Consider the following 13,064-nt stretch of genomic DNA (forward strand, 5'->3'; position numbering starts at 1 on the left):
AACCAGATTCATATTTAATCTATATATCATGTTTGATACTTGTAGTTAACATTAAGAAAATCACCAAGCAAGTGATTAAACCAATGTATTTTACACCTTTAGCCATTTTCACGTGTAACATATATGTTTTTTTTTTTCTTTTGAAAAAGGGTTGTGTAACACTGTATGTACACAATATCTAATTGGTGTATATAAATGATTTTTATTTCTAAAAATAGGAAAAACAGAAAAATGACATCCAACAAAAATGCCTATAAAATAGTTAGAAATGAAAGGAGAAACAAAAAATTTGTTACGCCACAAAGTTTTGCCCATCTTTGAATTTACATGGCTAATATATGAAGATATTACAATATTAAAATTTTAAAACTATATAAAAAAGGATGGATTGCAATTGCTAGGGACAACTTTATGTTAATTTTATATTTGGTAATCAATGTGACACTAGTCAATTTAAATTTATTGAAGATCTTATAACCTTATTTTGCCTAAGAAAAGAAGATAAGGTTAAATGAAAAGATGATTATATTTGATGAAAAACGGACCAACAAAGCAAACTAGTCGTGAAGTGAACTTCTTCGTATATATTATACAGAAAATATGCTATAACGAAAAAAGCAATATACATACAAATGATGTGATATTCAAATCTTACGAAAATATTACACGCTTTTAAATATGCATTAAATAACAAAAAAGTTTATTGGTTATATTGAAATATTCTTTTTTTTTGGGGGGGGGGGGGGGGTTGGGGGGGGGCAAATATTGAAATATTCTTCTTTCTTATTCTTTTTTTGGACAAAAATATATTAAAGATATATTTCTATTTATATCATAAAACTGGATTTGGAATGGTTGAAAACAGAGTCCAGGTTATCTTCATCTTAAAATCAAAATACATTATGAATTCAATTCGAGAACTCAAATAAATCCAGATTACAAAAAAAATCACTAAATCACTTTTTATTACTACACAAGCGAACATGAATAATTAAATATCTTCTCACGTTGATCTGTGCTTATATATTTTGTTACCATTCAAATTTTCTTCTGCTGGTTGGATACTTTTTAGTCTTTACTAATCAAATTTGTTATCCTCGTTGAGTCCGATTCCGATCCGATGGTTCCTCACCGTTCACTTGTGGTGTTACTATATAAATTAAAGACGCATGATATAACTATTTAAAAATAGTTTTGTACATTTGATGATGATAACTATGTGTAGCAGCAATTAGTAGCAATGTGGTAACATGACAACATCGAATTCTGGGCCAACTATATTTTTTCTTTGGTAAGCGAACCATGGTTCATTCGGTTTAAACTTTTTTTATATCAAAATTGTTTTGACGCGTTTTGAGATTAAAATAATGATAGAGTCATGTCACAATTAAAATATACTGATAATGTACGTGGTGTCTTGTCTTATGAATCTCCTTTAAAGAATCTTATGCCATGTAACCAAATTAAGAGTTACCTGCTCTTTCAGTTTACCTCTTTGTAGCCCATCGTTAATTAGTTTTGTTCTACACGCTCCCATGTATAATCGATCATCCAGGAAACGTATAAATGCAAAATAAGATTAATAATTTAACAATGGTTAATTAAACCGACCAATCGATCATAATAGACCATGACATAGTTTATAGTAGTTTAACTTTATTAGGCTAGCAATGCATTGGTCGTTGTGACTTGTGAATAACTACATGGATTGCATTACTATATATAAAACTTGGTTACATTATTCATATCTCCTCTCCGTTTAAAATGTTATCAAAGATAAATGATTAAATACTATATCGTATGTATTCTATTTCAGTGTGTTGGTCCGAACGTGAACTCGAGAGCCTATAATATCAACTTTGGAAACGACGATTAGGTTTTAGTACGTGATATATAACGTGATTAGAAAATTATAATCACATGTTTGGTTTCGAGAAACGTATGGACCTTAAGGGGTAGTATAGAAAAAACAAAAGTTTTCGATTGAGTAAAATTACGTCACTCCTCTCCTCTTGGCTTTTCTTGTGTATGTAGGTAAACTTAAATTAAAGGAAAAAAAAAAAAAAAGAGAGACCACAAAATCTGCATTTCTCACCTTCCAACTGTAACTTATAATAATACTAGTATATAATATATAATTTCAAAACTGACACGGCGGGTAAAAAAACAATCAGCTGTATCCTCCCTCACAGTAAAGCGAAACTCGCCTACCAATGATAAAACAACACGTGTGGACGAGGACCAGTCAAAGACGCCACGTAGATTTTTTAAAAATCTGCTTCGCGTTTAAAAAAAATTCAAAGAGCTTTCTTCTCCGTATAAGTAGGCGACGGACGAACATCACCAAAAAAAAAAAAAAAAACAAAATCAGATTCTGAAATTTTTGAATCGAGAGAGAGAGAGAGAGAAATCGACGGTGGTTGTTTCGCCGGAGCTCAATTTTTTTAGGTTTCTCCTCCTTTGTTTATTCCCCGACGAGGTGTGCGAGAGGGAGGGAGGGGAAATCAATCAATCATGCAGAAACGGAGAGCGGTGAGGGAATCTCCAAAGGTAACGGTGAGGAATGGGAAAAGTTTAGATTCCGGTGACGAAAAGAGAAGATCTGAGAAAAAGAAGAGATTGATGAAGTTCGAGGAGTTACCTAGGTATTTGAAAGACAACGAGTTCATTCACAATCATTACCGATGCGAGTGGTCTATCAAAGAAACTTTCCTCAGCGCTTTCTCATGGCACAATGAGACTCTCAACATCTGGACGTACGTTTGCTTTTTTTTTTTTTCTTCTTCTTCTTTTTTGTGAATCAAATTTTCAAATTTTTAATATTTTTCTAATTGGGGTTTTTTTTGAAAATTTGGCAGGCATTTGTGTGGGTTTGTGATATTTGCTTGGATGATGGTTGTGAGTTCAATGGAGACGACGGAGGTTGGCCTCACCGGCTTCGTTAGCGTTCTCTCCGGGTAAGTTTTCTCGAGGTCAATTTCGTCATTTTTTTTTTGGGAGAGACAACAAAAAAAAATTCAACTTTTTTGGGTTTTGTGGGTCCGAATGACAGAGCAACAATTCGCTGGCCATGGCCGTCAACGGCGATGTCAAAAGATGTTTACTTCTCCAGCGATCATCAAACTCTGCATCACGTAAAGATTCTTCCTTTTATTATTTTTATTCTCTTGTCACATTGTTTAAGTAGTAGACATGTCATGTATAAGTGGCTAGTGCTTTCCAATAACATATATATATAAAATGCTGGTTTCAATTTGCAACCATGTGATGTTTTCTTTGGATTTTTTCATGGATACTTTACAGTTTCTTTCTATAGACTTTGCTTTATTGCCCACCTACTTTTGAACTCACGTGATTCTCTACGCAAATTAAGGAAACTCATGATTCGTCGTTGTCGTTAGATTTGGCACAAAATCATGTAAACGTTTTTGTAACCTGCTCCCACTGTATGATCTTTCCTTGGATTTTTCTCTCACTTACAATTGCTGTGTAAGCCTTTTCTCGGTTGCTCACCTAACTTTCCAACTAACATGATTTTTTCAATGGGTTTAAGGAAAAAAGCTTATGATTTGTTAATTAATGTCTGTTGGCAGGAATTGAACGTGACACACACTAGCTCGCTCCTGAATTCTCAAGGTGATGTTAACTACGAAGCCGTTCCGAAATGGCCCTGGCTCGTGTTCTTATCAGGAGCAATGGGATGTTTGATCTGCAGTTCCATGTCACATCTCTTTGCCTGCCACTCTAGACGATTCAACCTCTTCTTCTGGCGTCTAGACTACGCTGGAATCTCCCTTATGATCGTCTGTTCCTTCTTCGCACCTATCTACTATGCATTCTCCTGTCATACTTACTGGCGTCTCTTCTACCTCTCCTCGATCTCAATCCTTGGTCTCCTCGCCATCATCACACTCCTCTCTCCATCTCTCTCAGCTCCACGTTTCAGATCTTTCAGAGCTACTCTTTTCTTAACAATGGGATTCTCTGGCGTCATCCCTGCCTCACATGTGCTTTACCTTCACAAGGATCACCCTAACGTGCTTATCGCTCTCGTTTACGAACTTGCGATGGCTGTGTTGTATGCAACGGGAGCAGCGGTTTACGTTACCCGCATCCCTGAAAGATGGAAGCCAGGAGCTTTCGATATCGCAGGACATAGCCATCAGATATTCCATGTGTTTGTAGTCTTAGGAGCTCTTGCTCATAGTGTCGCCAGTCTTCTTATCATGGATTTTCGACGGGCTTCACCTTCTTGTGCCTTTTAAAAAACATTGTAAAACATTTTAGTGATACGTATTTCATTCAATGTATCAATCAATGTATGTGTGTCTCCATAGAAGACGCAATGTACTACTATCCAAGTTATTCCCAAGTGAACAAATAGTCACTTTCTCTTATAAGTATTGTTCAAGCTTCTAGATTCCAAGCATACTTGCTGAGTTATATATCATACAGAAGGAATCAGGGAGCCTTCTTTAATCAGTTGTGTCATCGGAAAATGAAAGTGCAAGAAAGATACAGAGAGGAACAACAAGAAAAGCAGCAATCTTCAAAAGTTGCTCTGTTTCTTTAGAGATCACACCTATTCTTGACCAATCACCACTATACCTGAAGAGATTTTAAGAACACTATGATAAGCATTACATATATATATACTATGCAACTCTCGTGCTTGTGAGGGTTAAAAAATCTTACCCAGCATCAATGAATCCTAAACCAAGAACAGCTATCGCAGATCGAGCAAGAATTGTGTTGGGGACTTTGATTCGCAAGAGTGGTCCTTTCTGGTTTGATTTCTCAGCAAAGTCTCTCTTTTTCGACATTATCGTGAAGCCATTAGTCAAACTTCGGAGTTTGTTGTCGCTTGGAGAGAATGAGATGAAGCTACTACTGTGTTGTAAGGTCAGCATTTTCACTTTCCCTGAATGAGATTTTCTCATCATAGTGATAAGAGGCAATGTTGTTTTTGTGATAACAGCAAAGGGTTGAGGGTAATTAAGTAATTTGACTTAACAATTCTGAAGCTTTTTTTCCCACCACCATAGTGTTCTTGGTTTGCTCCTAAAACCCTAGAAAGTAGAGAAACCTTTGGGAGCTATGGAGATGCAAGATTCGTTCCAGGTCCATAGGATACCACAATCGAAGTACGTAGACGGAGTTAGATGGCTTCCACAAGCTTCCGCTTTGAATCGTTTCATCGCAACAGCGTTCTACGACCCAGATTGTGATTCTTCGTCAATCGAGATCCAATCGCTTGACCCAAACCCTAGAGGGAATCAGAACACGAACCCCCCTTTGATCGAGTCTATATCTTCATGGACTTCACCTTCTCGCGTTTCGTCACTAGAAATCGCTGGAAACGGCGGTGGTGGTGGTGGTGGCGGTTCATTCAAACCTATGGTTTCAGCAGCCACGTCTTCTGGTTCGCTTCATGTTCTGATGGTTGATTTGGTGGAAGGAGGTGAGATTGAGGAGGTATACGTGGCGGAAGGTGAGAAGTTTCATGTGGGACGCGTGGAAGGTGTGGATTGGAGGGAAGGAGGAGAATGTGTGAGTGTTGGTGAAGATGGGAGAGTGAATGTAGTGAAGATTGTGAATGGTGAAGGTTTGAGATACAGAAAGGTCTTTGATGGGAATGGGCTTGTGGCTTATAGAGCTGTGAAATGGGCGTCGCCTACTGAGTTTGTTACTGGAGGATATGGTTTTGGTTTGCAGTTGTGGGATCAGAGGAAGTCTGGTGAAGCTGTTTCGCAGCTTAAAGGGAACTGGTGAGTTCTCAGCTCTGTTTAAAAGAGTTTTGATTAGTGGTTGAATAAATGCTAGTTCAATATGGTTTTGAGTTCTTGGCAATGATTGCTTTTCAATGATATGGAAATTGAAAGTTGTTCGATTTGGTTAGTATAGTACATTCTATCATTTGATTCTGTGAGTTGTTTAGCAAGTTAAAGTTGGGAATGGGAAAGGTGAATCCTTTGATCTAATGGTTTATTTAAGAAAACATGCACTTCGTGTGTTTCATCTGATGATAATAACGTTTGCAGGTTTGAAGGCAAGACTTCTGCAGTTGTCCATTCCATTGACATTCATCCATCTCGAAAGCACACTTGCATTGTAAGTATTTTCTTCTGTGTGAGAGAAATCTGGTTTCATCTATTCGAAGTTTTAAAAAACCTTATTCACTATACAGTATACACTGATGTATATGATGTGATCCTCTGATAATTTTTACTGTGATCCTCAATCTTATTATTTGCCAAATTTAAGGTCTATAGCCTCTGACAATTTTCCGTCATCTTGTCCTCTTTAACTTAAATTCGGAAAAGTATTTTGACATTTCTTTCTTCTGAAATTTAAATGAACCATTGGTGCCTATGTTAGAATATTAAACCACCTTGTGGCAGGAGGATATACTCTTTATACCTTATAATCAGTCCTTTACTAGTTTTAAGAACATTTTATTTTCTTGCTCACTAACTAACAACATTCAGTGTAACTGATTGGTCTATCATGTTTAAGACTGAACTGACCCACTGAGATTTATTGGATAATGTATTAAATATCGCCACAAGTTAGAAGAATGATATAATGACTTTATCTTGATGCGATGTGTTTAGGCGGGAGGTTCTTCAGGTACTGTTTTTGCTTGGGATCTTCGGTGGCCGCAGCAACCCATCGTTCTTTCTGGTGTTGGAGCAAGCGAGAATATAAACAATCCTCTGTCTGAAAGTGAGGTATGGGAAGTTAAGTATGACTCATACACAAAATCCAACATCTCATCCTCAAGGATTCTCCCTGTTATGACCTGCTCCGAAGATGGGATCCTTGGTGTCATCGAGCAAGGTACTCAGACTTTCTCTACCACATTATATCTTCTTTAATGTATGTTTCACCAGAACTGATGCTCCTTTTCTTTTTTTTGTCTTGCCTATCTTTGCTGCAGGGGAAGAACCGATCGAGCTTCTGGCTGAACCTTGTGCCATTAACAGTTTTGACATCGACAGACAAAATCCGCAGGTGAAAAACTCCATCTAACTCTATTTCAACCTACTAGTTTACTTTGACCAAGTTTGTCTTCTCAAGCTAGTTACATTGGATTCTGCAGGATGTGATATGTAGCTTAGAGTGGGAATCAATTGCAGTCTTCTCAAGGCCTTAGTAAAGAAAGAATCAAATCCCCGGGTATATCGATATGGAATCATGCATGGTAATGTTTTTTTTTGGTTTGCTTCTGTGAGCGACAACAAAGTAGTTGAGGAAGGTGATGATAGATGATGGTGAAAGCTTAAGGAAGAAGATGATGGAATCAAAATTTGACTGTGTTAATAAGTTTCATTGTAACAAGATCTTAATACAATCTGCACAAACATGAGTTTTGTATTCATCTTAACGTTTAGTGATCTTGAAGATTAGCAGTTCTTGCTTGAATTTTACATCTGAATCTCTGTCGCTGTATGAGTGTGTGTATACCGACACTAAGTTCAACCTCAAAGGCGACAATGACACACGTGGCAGAAAAGAAGTCGGCCAAAGTAGGTCCCGCCGGAGCTAATACCTGGCCCTGTAATGAGCCGTTGAAAATCTTGAAACTCTCTCTTTTTGTATTCTTTTTCAATTCTTTTAAAAGAGTTATAGAGAATTTGGTAACAAGGAACTTTTCAAACCACAAAAACAAAAGAGAAAGACATGCCCCACGCTAAATTTAAAAGTCTCATTAAGCTTTAATGATTCAAAGATTATTTACCAAATACAATTCCAGCTCTTATCTTAAGATATTCCAGAATATCATCATTATTTTACATAATTTTCTACTTATCTTTTATTATATCAGACCCTTTCCTATTTTAAAAAAATTTTCCTGTATGAATGACTTTTTGTTAATGAGAATTTCTCATTCCAACTGCGAAATTGATTCTTTCTTATGCTGAGCAAAAAAGTTGAAGAACTTTGTCCTGTTTATGATCTGAGATATTTTTGTAGTTTTGTCTACAAAATCATAATTGTTTTGGTCTGGCGTGCCTTTTGTGATTGATTATATTCCCTTTTTGGATAATTCTCCCTTTGATACTTCTGTGTCATTCTCCAAAAATCTTTCAACCTCCTCTATCTGAAGCATTTCCTCTGTTCAAGAGATTAATATAGTCACCACTCGCATCCCAAGTTCATCAATTATTCTTCTGCAGTTATCCTGGTACAATGAGTCTCTTACTTTTCTTATTAATAAAAAAAAATTACTGTTTACATGAAGTAACAATTAGAGAACATTATGTAACTATAAACCTTTTCTCTTTCTATGTGTGTAATTAATTTGCCAGAAACATGGTTGAACGAAGCCGCAGCTTTAGAATACCTGGAGCTGAGAAAGCTGATCTAAGAATTGCTCTTTATGAGCGCAAAGAAGTTGTTGAGAGGCTCCAAGATGAGTTGAATGCAGAGAGAGAAGCATCTGCGACGTCAGCGAGCGAGGCCATGTCAATGATTCTTCGGCTGCAAGGAGAGAAAGCTGAGCTTGCTATGGAAGCTGGTCAGTACAAGAGAATGGTCGAAGAGCAAATGTCTCACGCTGAGATGTCGTTTGCGCTTTTGGAGGATGTGATTTACCAGAAAGAGATTGAAGTCACTGCTCTTGCGTATCAAGTTGAAGTTTACAGAAGCCAGCTTTTGAGCTTGGGGTTTACTGATTTGAGTAGCTTAGAAGCTAAGCTTCAAGAGAATGATGATCAAGATGAGAATATGTTGAAGATGAATGATTTGTCACTGAGTGATAGATCTCAAACACCCTCTTCAGAGTTGGTTACAGATCTTTCGATTCCTGAGGAGAAGGAAGTTATCGAGCAGACCTTGGATTCGCAGAAGAGTTCCTTAGATGTGTATTGGGAGCAGATAAAGAAACTGAATGAGCAAGTGAAAGAGCTTACTGGTTATAGAGATTCGATGCGAGAACAGCACAATACTTCAGTGTCTGAATCTGGACTAAACAAGGAAGAAGAAGATGGTGCAAGCTCATCAAACTTTCAAGAAGATACACAAAAAATAAAAGAGGAAGCAAAGGGTTTGTGTAAAACTGATGGCACAATGTTGATAAAAGTTGCAAAGCAGAAAAAGATTGAAAAGAAATCACCTAAACAGACGAGAGACAGAAGCGGTAAGAGAAACCGTGCAGAGTATCAAGCTGAATTGCTGCAGTTGAGACAGAGAGTTGAGCGGCTTGAGCGAGGAAAAACAAACACAGAGCATGAAACCAGTGGAGTGATTAAGCAAGAAGAGATCAGTCTATTGAATGAAGTGAGAGAGGAACAAAGTTCTTCTGTGAAATCATCTGAAGTAGAGAAGAGCTTGAATACAATGGAAGATTTACAACCTTGGATCGACCCCGTCATTATATCTGTTCAAGAGGTATATATATATGCATACAAAAATTTTGACTGGTAAAACTTAGTCAGTATTTCATTATAACTAACCAAAATATTTGGCATGTTCCTTGAAACAGGCAATGCTTTACTTCTGGCTGTGAGACAAAGCAAAAAAAAGTACAAGCAGATTTTTTGGCTTGTTTTGAGTGTATGTATGTCATTGTGTTCTGTGTTTGTTTGCCTAAAGTCTGAAATCTGTAAATTTTTGTATAAAGCTCACAAATATTCTTTTGTAGATTGTCTTTTGAGTGACACTTGGCAAAAACATCATCTTGTGGATTCCTAGTTTTTTTTAGTTGGTGTGTAAATCAAATATCTATTGAGGAGAAATGCAAAAGACTTAAAGACAAGCCGTTTTCTTGGTCCACAATTTATCAAGACGAGAACAAAAAGTCGGTTTGGAATGCAGGTAACCAATCTTGGAACCATCATACAAACTTGATGTCTTGTAATCAAGAATCAGCCTAATATGTCTATAATCACTTTAAACCTGGATTTAGAACCTTTTTTTGACGATTCAATAAGATCAAGGAACTCTACTTTCTACAAGGTAGAATCTTGCAGACAACTAACTTTCAGCAGATATACTCTTTGAAAGATTGAGACTTATTACATTAACTCTGATCAGAATATACACGCATGTCTCATCTGGGGTTTTATTAAAAGAAACAGCCATTATAGACAAGAAAACACAGATAAAGAATCAACAATTTTATATACCCATTTGCTTCATCCACAAAGACCATTTAATAGCCTCAAGAAATTCGTCGTTCCTGCGCAAAGCTGTGACCAAATTGGTGTAAGTTACTTTATCAGGTGTTATCTTTTTCCCCCTCATCTCCTTCACCAAGCCAACAGCTTCTTCAACCATACCACCTATACCATAAGCCTTTATCAGTGTGTTATAGCTACACAAGTCAGGACCAAGTCCAGACTCTTTCAATTCTGTCAGCACTTCCGCGACTTCATCGATCCATCCTTGCTCTCCATATATATTGATCATGATGTTATATGTATAATGATCTGATCCACAAGTAGACTTCATCCTCTTCAAGATGCTTCTGAATTTCTCCATCTGTTTATCTTTCCCATATGCATTTAGCATAGAGTTATAAGCTTCAAGTGACACAGAAAACCCGTCGAATTGCATATTCTTAATCGCTGATGACATGTTTGTGAAGTCCTTGTTCTGTCCGTAGGCGGCTATAATGGTGTTGTAAGATATCACATCCACAACTCCGTGTCTTTTCGCCAACATGAAAAGCTCGTCAACCTTTTTAAAGAGCTTGGCTTTACCATAAACATCAAGGAGGACATTGATTGTGACTGTATTAGGAGTAAATCCATTTCGAATCATCTCCTCAAAAGTTCTTGAGAGCTCATCAAGCGGAAGAGCACGTGCACAACAGTTTATAACACAATTGTACATCTCCTGATCCCAATGGATCCCGCTCTTTCGAATCCTGTAGTATAAATGCTGGAGTTTATCCTGAAGACCACACTTCTGATATATCCGAAGCATATCTCGAAACAAGTACACATCCGGAACAATGTCTTTTTGCTCATCCATGATTTCTAGGACAGAACAGGCTTCTTCCAAGGATCCAGCTTTCATATACATCCGTACCACAATGCTGAATCCAATCCTGTCCAAAACAACTCCAGATGATTTCAACTTTGAATAAAGCTTTTCCGCTTCACCAAATTCTCCCATCACTGTGTAAATGTCAATCATTGTGGATGTGATGTGCAGATTTATCTCTTCATCAGATTCCAATGTATGATTGTATAGTTTCACAGCATCAGCAAGTTGACCAGATTCTTTGCAAGAGCAAATCAACAGATGATACAAGTGTGACTCAAATGCTGAGTCTCTCCACTTTTTTTCTCGCAACAACGCCAAGCAATCATCAACCATACCATGTTTGATATAAGCCATCACTAGAATCGAGAAAGAAGTCTGGTTTAAAAGGATATGGTTATGAAAAGAACCTTTGAGAACATAAGGCACTTCATCAAGCTTTCCAACCTTCTCATAAGCCTGCAAAATGATGCCAAGGATTGAGGAGTACTGGCATCCGATATTAACCATATCTTCGATCGTCTTAATAGCACCATCTCTGTCTCCATATTTAGCCTGCAAATTGATTAAAGTAAAAAGATTGGATGAATTGGGTTTATACCCCAACTGCTTCAGCTCTTGATAGTAATGGTTTGCCTCCTCATAATTGTCAGCTCGGCCCCAACCTTCAATCATTGATCTGTAACTTGTTTCATCTGGTTCCATCCCAATATCACAGAAGCGGTTGAATAAACTCTGTGCAGCCTCCATATTAGAAACCTTACCATAACCAGTGATTAAAGTATTGTATGCAATTATATTCTGAGCAAACCCCGCAGCTTCCATTGAGATCAACACAGATTCAGCTTGTTCCATCTTGCCTTGCTGACTATAAGCATTAAGCATCACTAACCAATTCTCTAGATTTAGCCTCACTCTATCTTTTTCCATCAAGTCAATAACTTCCTCAGCTTTACCGTATAATCTCAAACGCGTGTAAATCGTTATCATTGCAGAGTAAGCAGACTCACACACAATTCCGAAGTTCCTCATATGAGAAAATGCAAACTCCGCTTCATCAACATTCCAGTTCTTCTGATAGAGACCCATGAGCATACCTATTGTAGCCACATTAGGTCGAACACCAAGCTCCAACATCAACTGAAACCATTTTGAACCTAACTTCACATTCCCCTTTTTAGCACACGCATATATAACCGTGTTGAAGACCTGAAAACTCTGCTGAAAGCCATGAAATCCACACAACTCTGTGATCAGATCCTCAGCTCGGTCCCAATCTTCTCTCCTTCCTAAAACTCTAAGAATCAAACTGTAAGCACTAAAGTTACCTTCCAATTTCCCATTACATCTCATCCAATCAAAGAACTTGACCGCATTCGAGTCACTGCAACTCTCAAGCCGTTTCAATATACCATTGCAATGCTCTAAACTCAAACCTGGTTTAATAGCGGAGTAGTTGACATCCACTTCCCCATTCTTTACAAGCAAATCCTCAAGTTCATTGCTTTCTCTTCGGAAACTGAACTTTTTAACTACCTCTTTCTTTGTCCATCTCTTATTACCACTCGTGACACCTTTCAGGTTAGAACTCGAGCTTCTCTCCACATTAGCTCCACTTGCAGAATCAATACCATTCTCAGTCGTCTCTTTTGCTTCAACATCAAGACGAGACACTCGAGTTTTCTTAACCCTAATCAGAGTACCAACTGTGAAAGCTCTAGTGGCGGGAGCATTACTACTACTACTAGTAGCAGAAAAAATTGGGAATTGATCAGGAAGCTGAATTGGGTTCGCAGAAAAATGAAACCTTTTTGAGTCGAATGGATCCAGTGGAATGGAAAACCTTAACGAACCCATTACCGGATCAAATCATAACCCTAAAGATGGGTTCATGAGAGAGAGAGAGGGAGATAACGAGAGGATAGAAGAAGAGCTTACTCGCCGCAGCAAGATAGCTTCTTCCTTCCTGGTGAGTGGTGGGATTGCTTGACTCTTTTCAGTAAACCGGAAATCAAATCGGCTTCATTGTTCAATTCGGTCGGACCGGACCAGACCAGCTTATTAAAGATGTG

At 37.7% G+C, this 13,064-nt stretch overlaps 4 protein-coding genes and 1 pseudogene across 5 annotated transcripts; 3 read left to right on the plus strand and 2 right to left on the minus strand.

Annotated features, from left to right (window-relative positions):
- The first annotated feature begins 2,153 nt into the window (after positions 1-2,153).
- LOC104730216 (heptahelical transmembrane protein 2) lies at positions 2,154-4,397 on the plus strand. The gene is made up of 4 exons (XM_010449354.3): positions 2,154-2,756; positions 2,859-2,957; positions 3,053-3,134; positions 3,594-4,397. The coding sequence occupies exons 1-4, from the start codon at positions 2,515-2,517 to the stop codon at positions 4,263-4,265; spliced, it is 1,095 nt and encodes a 364-aa protein (XP_010447656.1). The 5' UTR covers positions 2,154-2,514; the 3' UTR covers positions 4,266-4,397.
- LOC104730215 (uncharacterized) lies at positions 4,363-4,949 on the minus strand. The gene is made up of 2 exons (XM_010449353.3): positions 4,696-4,949; positions 4,363-4,608 (listed from the first exon to the last, which is right to left on the minus strand). The coding sequence occupies exons 1-2, from the start codon at positions 4,941-4,943 to the stop codon at positions 4,476-4,478; spliced, it is 381 nt and encodes a 126-aa protein (XP_010447655.1). The 5' UTR covers positions 4,944-4,949; the 3' UTR covers positions 4,363-4,475.
- Positions 4,950-5,002: 53 nt separating this feature from the next.
- LOC104730218 (nuclear pore complex protein NUP43) lies at positions 5,003-7,430 on the plus strand. The gene is made up of 5 exons (XM_010449355.3): positions 5,003-5,768; positions 6,042-6,111; positions 6,615-6,840; positions 6,941-7,014; positions 7,103-7,430. Exons 1-5 carry the CDS (start codon positions 5,098-5,100, stop codon positions 7,154-7,156), a joined length of 1,095 nt encoding a protein of 364 aa, XP_010447657.1. The 5' UTR covers positions 5,003-5,097; the 3' UTR covers positions 7,157-7,430.
- Positions 7,431-7,739: 309 nt separating this feature from the next.
- On the plus strand, positions 7,740-9,760 carry LOC104730219 (uncharacterized). The gene is made up of 3 exons (XM_010449356.3): positions 7,740-8,188; positions 8,313-9,393; positions 9,488-9,760. The coding sequence occupies exons 2-3, from the start codon at positions 8,317-8,319 to the stop codon at positions 9,509-9,511; spliced, it is 1,101 nt and encodes a 366-aa protein (XP_010447658.1). The 5' UTR covers positions 7,740-8,188; positions 8,313-8,316; the 3' UTR covers positions 9,512-9,760.
- Positions 9,761-10,000: 240 nt separating this feature from the next.
- LOC104730220 (pentatricopeptide repeat-containing protein At4g30825, chloroplastic pseudogene) lies at positions 10,001-13,022 on the minus strand (annotated as a pseudogene). The gene has a single exon (XR_015574404.1). The product of XR_015574404.1 is annotated as a pentatricopeptide repeat-containing protein At4g30825, chloroplastic pseudogene (transcript).
- Between the last annotated feature and the right edge of the window lie 42 nt (positions 13,023-13,064).

Source organism: Camelina sativa, chromosome 12 (assembly GCF_030686135.1).
Source record: "Camelina sativa cultivar CO46 ecotype springtype chromosome 12, ASM3068613v1".
In the NCBI taxonomy this organism is placed as follows: domain Eukaryota; kingdom Viridiplantae; phylum Streptophyta; class Magnoliopsida; order Brassicales; family Brassicaceae; genus Camelina; species Camelina sativa.